General features: G+C 53.3%; 1 protein-coding gene across 1 annotated transcript in view; it reads right to left on the reverse strand.

Annotated features, from left to right (window-relative positions):
- MKNK2 (MAPK interacting serine/threonine kinase 2) overlaps positions 1-8,769 on the reverse strand; it is a 28,597-nt gene extending 19,828 nt beyond the window's left edge. Inside the window, exons 1-3 of the mRNA XM_054013737.1 lie at positions 8,687-8,769; positions 7,008-7,171; positions 526-607 (exon numbers count right to left, since the gene is read on the reverse strand). Of these exons, the coding sequence (XP_053869712.1) occupies positions 526-607; positions 7,008-7,055 (130 nt within the window). The 5' untranslated portion in view covers positions 7,056-7,171; positions 8,687-8,769. The remainder of the gene's footprint in view (positions 1-525; positions 608-7,007; positions 7,172-8,686) is intronic.
- Between the last annotated feature and the right edge of the window lie 323 nt (positions 8,770-9,092).

Genomic DNA, 9,092 nt, shown 5'->3' on the forward strand with positions numbered 1-9,092 from the left:
GACGCTTTATATGATCAGACGTGACCCTAGTTCCCAGGTGCCTTCACCGCAAAGCGAACAAGGCAATGATGAGAGAGAACAGTTCAGGGACTGGAGCAGAGAGGTTTGGGGAGAGAATCCCTGAAGGACGTGAGTTTTACTGGGAAGGAAAGTGGGCTCCTAGCAAACCGCAGGAGATGAGGCCTAAGCTTGGGACAGATTTTGGAAGGGGTGTCAATCTTCCAGACACGCGTCTGAGCTAGTAAGCAGCCCCGTTGGCTTCAGGGAGGCTACACACATCACGTGCTTAAAGTCATACACGTGCTTAAGTACTGCCCTGCATCAGAGCTGCTGGGGACGGTATTTCTACCACCAGCAGCCGCCACCAACCTGGCATCTGAAGGCTGTTTTCAAGAGGGAGGAGGGTGAATTTTCATGGTCATTTTCCCCAAGGGAGGGTGGAGGGGAGAAAGAACCAACATTCAACAGTCTTCATCCCTCCCCAACCCGGGTATTAAAAAGTCAGGCGCAGTCTGCAGAGCTCACCGGGGCGGGGCGGGCACTCAAAGTTGAAGACAGAATCCAGGTGACTTGACTGGGAGAATTCCAGGTCGAATGGGTTCTGGCCCTGGAGGTTCAGAACAGAGGAGAACAGGGTGAGTCACACACGAACACGCTGGTAGCCGCTGAGGGTCTCCACGCCACTTATCCTAGGTCTCGACATCCCGCTCTGCTGCCCTGGAATATCTTCATCCCAGCCTGTCAGCCAGCTAATGCCAGTCCCATGGAGCCGGTTGTGGCTCCACCAGCCAGGCTTGGGTTCCCTGCAAGGGAATCCCACCAACACACCTCACTGCATACTAGGAATTGCAGTCACACAAAGTCCCCTTCGCCTCCACCCCGGAACAGCTCATTTTTATACCCTTACACGCGGGCCTAGAGTAAAAAACCTCCTCAGAAATAGCCTTCCCAGAGACAGTGGCTAACTTACGGGAGGGACAATTTAATACCTAACACCAACTAACCAGAGCTGCAACATATACAGGGTCAGCCCCACAGGGTCCCCAACAATTGAAATGGGTCAAAGTTACTCTCATTTCTGGAACAGAGAATGGGCCCTTCAAGGAGAACATTCCCCCATAGCTGGCAGTCTCTGCTCATTAAGATGAGCCCAAGCAGAACGCTGGCTCCCTGTCCCTCACTTCCCAGCTGGAACGCAGAAGCTCAGGCAGGATGGAAGTGCCCAGTCCCTGGCTCCGGTGGTGGTGGTGGAATGACTCAGAGGATCGTTGGAAGTGGGACAAGGAGCTGTCTGGCACACCCAGCAGGTCACTTGTTTGAGGTGAGGCTCTGGAGTCACGGTTAGGCCGGTCGATCCAGAGCTTGACGATACGGAAAGGGGATGGGGGCAGTTTGGCCCAAACCAGAGAGAAGAAATCCCCAGTTCTCCCCGAGCTGTGGTAAGAACAAAGCCAGCTGCTCCCACTTTGGATTGGTGGAGGCAGCTAACACCGCAGCTATTGAGGGGGAGGGATAGCTCAGTGGTTTGAGCATTGGCCTGCTAAACCCAGGGTTGCGAGTTCAATCCTTGAGGGGGCCATTTAGAGAACTGGGGTAAAAATCTGTCTGGGGATTAGTCCTGCTCTGAGCAGGGGGTGGGACTAAATGACCTCTTGAGGTCCCGTCCAGCCCTGATATTCTATGATCTCCATGGTAGTCATCCAGGATCTCAATATGTTTACATTCAGCCTCAACACCCCCCAGCCGGGGGGGGGGGGGCAGTTTTCTACGCACTTTACAGAGGGGTAAACTGAGACACAGATTCCGTTGCCCACTCACCCAGGGTCAGACAGCAAGTGAGCGGCAGAGCTAGGACCAAGGCCCAGGAGTCCTGCCTCCCAATCGCCAGGCCCACCCAGCCCCTCACCCCACCCGCCCAGCATTTCACAAACCCCGGAGTGAGTGGATGTTTTACATAGCAACAGCCTCGATGCTAGTAAGAAGGTGCAAAAATAGAGCATGACTGGTATGCCACATGACCCTGACCCTGACCTGCCATCAGCCCCCAGGTGAGCAGGGGCTGGCACTGCAACTATGCCAGAGAAGCAGGAATACACATTTCTAAGGGAGCGCCAGGTGAAGCAACATGGGCTGATTGGGTGTCAACCTAAACCATCCCACTGCCAGGACCAGCTACAGGCTGGGCGGTTCCTTCTCCCTCAGCACCTTCCCCTGGGGCCTGCTCATTCATGACTCACACCTCCTCAGAGTGAGGGACCCATTATTCACCTGACTGGCTCAGGGAAGCCGGAATCGCAGCAGCCTTTGCAGCTGGTGTTGGAGAGCTCGGTCCAGCCATCCCAGCCAGGGCCGTCACCAAGCACTCCCCCCAGGATGGTTCCCCCCAGTCTCTAGCACAGGGTGGGGGAAGGGATAAGCATGAGTTTGCAGGGCACGGGATGGTGCCAGGTGGCAGCTGAATTGGGGTCACTCAGAGCGGAGGGAGGTTTGCACGAAGCATGGGATTGGGTGCTGGAGAGGCATACCCGTGCCTGAGAACACTTTGCTACTGCTCTTAATGCAACTTGCAGTGATGAGCTCTGGGTGGGACTAAGGGGATGTCTACATGGCAAAAACACCTGCGAGGGGGAAGGGTCCCGGAGCCAGCACGGACGCCGACATGCTATTTTACAGCCCCGCAGACTGAGTAAGCTGACACAAGCCAGCGGTGGGGGTTTAATTCCTGTGTAGAACACCCTGAGACATCAGTCCAGCCACTGAACCCCGGAGCGGCAGGATGGAGACAAACTGGCCAGACTAGTTGAATGCTTGAGCCGGCAAGTCATGGGCAGGAGCAGAAAGGGGACAGGGCCCTGGGTCACTGTGCTAGGATTGTGCTTTCAGAGACCTGGAAGCCACTCTCATTTTAGGTCCCAAAGCAACAAAAATTGGTCCAGATGCAACCAGGAGGTGGGGACAGGCAGCATGGCCTGCTGGGCTGGGACTTAGGAGCCGGGTTCTATTCCCAGCTCTGCCAGTTGCCTTTTGGGTGGCCTTGGGCAAGTCACTTCACCTCTGTGCCTCAACTTCCCCGTCTGTAAAATAGGGATAATGATACTGCCCTCCTTTGAAAAGTGCTTGGAGATTACCAATGAAAAGTGCTGTACACGAGCGTGGCATCATTTTTTGTCCCCCATCACCAAACTGATGCATGACTGGCAGAAAAGAGTGTTCAGGGGTGGGGTTAGAGGTCACCAGGGAAATGCACTGCTAGCACTAGAAAAGGCACATGTACAGTGCTGACAACCAGCCTTGGGTCTTTATCTGGGAGATGCACCCAGATCCAGAACAGCCAAACGGCTGCCTTGAATTAGGGGACGGCCTATATAGGACAGTTGGGGCCTATTTTCCCTTCTATATCTGACACATGGGGGGCGGGGGATAGTCAGGGAAATCACATCACTGCTCCGTGCCTCAGTTTCCCTAATTGTAACATGGAGAGAACACTCAGATCCCTGCATGGGAAGCACTAAGAAAGAAGGAGGTGTTATAAACTAAAGATCCAGAACACTCCCCTCCCCCCCAAGAAAGCTCATTAACCAAAGTACAAGCCTTCCCCTGGTTATGAAATGTGTTTGGGTGGAGGTGGAATTCTCCCTGAATTAAAAACAAACCACACACGCCCCACTGCCATGCCTGCTAGGGGGGGAGCCAGGAGGAAGGCCGGATCAGAGGAACAGCTGCCCCTGCAGCCAATCAGCAGGTCTTGGCACAAGCCTCGCTAACGGCTAGAAACAGCTAGAAAGCAGTGTTTACTTTGTCTCCTGGTGGAAGGCCAGCCCAATTGCATTCAGCAGCGCGGCCCGAGAGGGGACAATTCAGAACCCCTGGAATCCGGGACACTTTGCAGGCAAGCCTCTGCAGGAGATTGTGTGTCTTTTTAGCTGTAAGAAGAGCTCCTGGGTTTGTCAGTGGAAGAATCAACATTTTGCAGGCGCAACACCGCCAAAGGAGCCCATTTTTACTGTGCCCCTTATTACCCAATGTCACCCAGAGCCAGCGGCTTTCTAATCATTAGGAGAGACTCTGTAGCAAGGCATGCTAAACACCAGAAGTACCGGGTCTCTGGAATTTCTCCGTTCTAGAGAGACTCTAACCATTTCCCTTTCGTCCCCTTTTTTCCTCCCCCACACTATTTTCTTTTTCTACTTAGATGTTTGGTGACCAACCCACTAACTCCACATCCTCTCCCATTTTTTACCCAGCAACAGGTTTATTATGGAATGAGGCGGTTACGTAACAGCACCCCCACCACGAGACAAAACAGAAGTTACATCACCCTGCAATGGGCACTGCTCCAGGAGCCAGTTATGCAGGGGGGGAGGGGGAGGGGAAGAGAGAAGAGAAAAAAAAAAACCCAACAAATCACCCAATGCCCCGAGTGCTGAGCGCCCTCAACAGCATGACTCGAGGGTCGCTCAGCATCTGGCAGGATGGGGCCTGAAATGTGAAAGAAGGAGAGGGTCGAACAAACGAGACCATTCATGGAGTCTTTCAACTCCCTACGCCAGCTGCCATATCCTGAATCCACAATATGCTGACACATACAAGAGAACTAGGCTGTTAAGGCAGCCCTTCTGGCTGGTTCAGTGCAAGGGACTAATTCTGTTCTAATCAGCGCTATTTAGAGAGATTTTGCCCCAAGATAAAAGCCGCTGCTGGCCCAAAAACCTTCAACCAAGATTAGGGGACAGTTGGAGTAAGTTATTTATTTTGGGGGAAGTTCTCTGGCCTGTGTTCTACAAGAGGTCAGACTACATGATCATGATGGTCCCTTCCGGCCAGAGATTCTAAGACACACGCCTCACAATAGAGAGCGACCTTCAGAAATAGGGAGTCATGCACAGACAAGACAAGACATTTACCACAGGGAAAAAAAAAAAAATCCCACTAAACCAGAATCCTCCTTATGGGCCCTGATCCGAGAGAGAACTGAAGACACAGCAAGAAAAATGACGCTCATAACTGGGTGTTGGTGGAGTCAGGGAGAGCTCAGTCATAACTGGGAGCCTTACAGGAGAGGAGGAGGTGCAGCCTTGGGGAAAGTGTCTGTTTCATAGCAGGCTGCCTCCTGCCTGCCAGGCCTGGGACCTGTCGCAGTCCAGTGCGCAGCCATGGAACAATCCCATGAAGCTGCAGTAAACAGAGGCTCCCAGGGATGTTCATCGTGGATTTCAGAAAGTTGGGTGGCAGGATCCCAAGAACAGCAGACAAAGCTATTTTGACATCCCCTCGGGTGTCCCACCAGTGCCAAAGAGGTTTCTTCCATGTAAATGCACTGGAGGCTGTGCTCAGCGACCCCATGCAAAACTCACCCCCCCCCCCCCCATCCTGCTGATTTCAGTAACAGCAATATTCAGTCCATCCCACTAACTCTTCCGAGGTAGAAGCTTGCACAACACCAAGACCTACGTCAGCTCCCAGGAGAGCACCCTGCCACTCTGCCGGTAGAACCAATGCTCTGATTGCCCTACATCGTGGCCATCCAATTGACAACAACTACTTACAGTTCAAAACGCCAGCTCACCGAGAGAGTCAGACAGAGAGACGGAAGATCCTAATCCACAGTGCTGTTCTGGTCATTTTATTTTAAGAACAAGAGTCTTTAACGTTTGAAGATTTATTCCACCATTTTTCAAACCCTCAATCCAGCGTTGAGAGTTAGACCCAGGGCAGACATGGACCTAATAGAGGCATCTGGTGAAATCCACCCCCAATCAGGTCAATACCTGGCTTCCTGGATGTGGGTTATCTATACCAGACTCATCAAATCAGCAATGGAGGCCAAGCACCTTCCAACAGGAAATCTCCTCCTAGATAATGTTTTTTCGTTCTTCCCATCCCCTTTATCCTGAGTATGTAGCAGGAGATTTTTATTTTTTTTTTTTTAAATATTAACACGGTCAGGAGTTTATTAAGGCAGATTTGCAAAACCACTGAATGAATTTAGGAGAAGGCAACCCACTGACTCTCAATGGGACTTGTGCACCTAAATGCCTTCAGTGCTTTCAAAACATCTCTAACCTTCATTTTCAGATAACGAGAAGGACTTGTATTTCCTTTGGTGGTTTTTGGGGTAGCAGAAGTCATGTGATAGTTGCAACACTAACAAGGAAGTCCACCCACTGTGGATAGGTGAAGCAATACTCCAACATACACTGATTTCAAGCTACTGAGCTGTTAGGACTAGGTAGCTATTCCCGGCCCTGATCGGCTAATGCTTAGTGACCTCTTGGCAGGGTCCCAGAGCTCCAACCGTCTACACTACAAGCCCCAGCCCATCAAGCCTGGGCTGGCTGCGGGTGTTTAATTGCTGTGTAGACATAACCACGGAGGTCTGATTGGCAGAGCTATCGAGCACCCGTAACTCCAACAGAGATCAACTCTTTGCACCTCCTGCAAATCAGCCCATTGTTTTCTGTTGGACATCTATTTCTCCATATGGAGACACATTAGGTTGGTCATTTGTTCCTTAAATCTGCAAGAATCGAAGATTAAAAAGCCTTCGAGCTAACAATGAACACGAACGGCCACTACCTCCCTGGTTATTCGTATATTAATGTGTCTGCTGTTCTTTTAAGCTGTAAAAGCACCACATATTCTACCTTATTACCTAAAGAACTAGTCTTCATAAGAGACAAAAATAGGATTGCCCTAGCCAGTTTCTAATACTCCAAGGGTTCCCATCTACTCTTGGCTCCAGAGTCCCAGAGGCCCAGCATGCATTTTTTGTATAAGACAAATTTCCTCTTGATTTCCAAGGATCCACACCCAAATTGCAAATTTGCCTCCACAATTTACAGTCACACCATGACAAAACAAGAACGAAACTAATTTCCAACTTTGATGTAAACAAACCAAAAATCAATTGACAAGTCAATTAAATAATAATAATAATAAACAAACAAAACAAAACCAACAACAGAGGCTTAAATGCAAAGCAAAAGAAAGAACTCGGTAAGGTTTACCTTGAAAGAACGATGGAAACCTTTGATTTCTGTTTTCTTCTGCACCATTTTGTTGAGATTTTTTGACCAAAAAAAGTGGGGAAGGAAAAAAATCTGAAGAAAGATGGGGCAAAAAGTAAATTGGGAAAGCAGGAGAGCTAGTTCTGATTGGCTGGATGGAGACCCTAGAGGAAAAGGAAAAAGATATCGGGATTGTTAGACGGCTTCTGGGGAGCCTATACATCCTGTGACATTTTTTATCAAGGAGACTGCACAGATGCATTTTAATGCTGGATGAATGGCCTGCCCTCTCCCTATAAAGCCATTAATTCTCCAACACCTCAATCTTGCATATACAAATCAAGATTATTTTCAAAGCAATAGCCGTAACTTCTACTTCCCTGGGCCTCTTCCCACTGCTGCCCCAGCACACAAAACCTGAACCAAAACAAAGCCCCCAGGTCCCCAGGGTGCTCCCCGCCAGCTGATCCATGCAAAACAAACCCCAATCCCAAGCAGAACAGGCTGCAATGCGAATAACCCCCCACGCACCCTCACCTCATCAGACTCTTCCCCCCTCCCCAACCCCCAGCAGCCAGGTCAATACAACTCCCCGGGTTTGGGTTCTAAATGAGAAGCGAGGGGGGAAGCTTCTACCACTGCAAGATCTGAAACCTGTGCGCGTCCGTGCACCACAGTGACAACAAAGAGAATGACTCTGAACAAGCACTATTTGGGGACAGGGCAAACGGCACCCACCCAGGCGCCTTATGTGCTGCGGGGGGAAGGGGGCCCTCTGGGCTACAAACCACCCCGAGCCCCCCAGCCCTCCTCGCTAGAGGAGAAGGGGGTTTTGCAGCACACACGAGTCATCTGCAGCTCATCGATCCACCTTCTTGGGGGGGGGGGGGGGGAGAGAATCTCACCTCAATGGAAAACACACACCCACACCTCACACCCCCCACAAGATTAGCCCTAGGTATGGCTAAGGGAGAGATTATAGGGTTTGATCTCCCCAAAAAACAGCCACACAAACACACCCCCCCCGCGGGCACACACCCCCACCCCCTCAACCAGCTTCAGCTCCGGGCCCACTACTGGGGTCACCCCCCCTTGAAAGCCATGCAAGAAAAGCAGCAATTTCCCCGCCACAAAGGTCTCTCCCTTTGCAACGGCAGCTGCCAGCTACAGCCACTTGCCCCCCCCTTGCACGGCCGCTACTTTCGGGGGGTCCCTGCGCTTCGCCCCCAGATCAGCTGGGGGGGGAGGGCGGGGGTTGCACCCACTCCCCGGTCCCTACACAGATCCAGGGACTTTCATTGTAATCCCCCTCCCCCGCAGGCGTCTTGTGTGTGGGAGTCTCTGTCCCCCCGGGACCCCCATTCCCTGCACTCCACTCCCCCCCCCAGAGACCCTCCCCTCCAGTCCGCCCCCCCTCCGCAGAAGCCACCCCATGCCCGGCACTCCACCCCCCCCCCAGAGACCCCCCCGCCCTACAATCCGCTCCCCCCCCCCCGCAGTCCGCCCCCCAGAAACTACCCCATGCCCGGCACTCCACACACCCCCCCAGAGACCCCCCCCCGCCCTACAGTCCGCTCCCCCCCCCCCCCGCAGTCCGCCCCCCAGAAACTACCCCATGCCCGGCACTCCACCCCCCCCGGGACCCCCCATGCTCGCGTCCCCCCCGGCTCAGTCCTTACCGAGCCCGGGCTCCGCAGTGCTGCCGCCACTGCTGATGGTACACACGGCCCGGGCCGCTGGCGCTGCAAGGGGGAGTTACGGGGCCCGACTGCGGGACGCGCCGCCTTTTATAGCCCTCCCCTCCCCGGCTGCGCTCCAAGGCCGGCCCCGCTCGTCAGCTGATCGGCGCCCTACGTGCCACCCGACCGCAGCTAGTCCGGGCGGCTCAGCCACCCCGGACCGGTCTGGGCCAGCCCCCCTCCCCCCCAGCTATTGCAGGGACAGAGCCACCCCCCCTCCAGCCCCAGGGACCGAGCCACCCCCTCCTTCGGCACTGCACCGCTCCCAGGCTCAGGGACCGACCCCCCCCACTCCCGGCATTGCACCGCCCCCAGCCCCAGGGACCGACTCCCCCCCGCCCCGCAT

The sequence above is a fragment of the Malaclemys terrapin genome, chromosome 24 (assembly GCF_027887155.1).
Source record: "Malaclemys terrapin pileata isolate rMalTer1 chromosome 24, rMalTer1.hap1, whole genome shotgun sequence".
In the NCBI taxonomy this organism is placed as follows: Eukaryota; Metazoa; Chordata; order Testudines; family Emydidae; genus Malaclemys; species Malaclemys terrapin.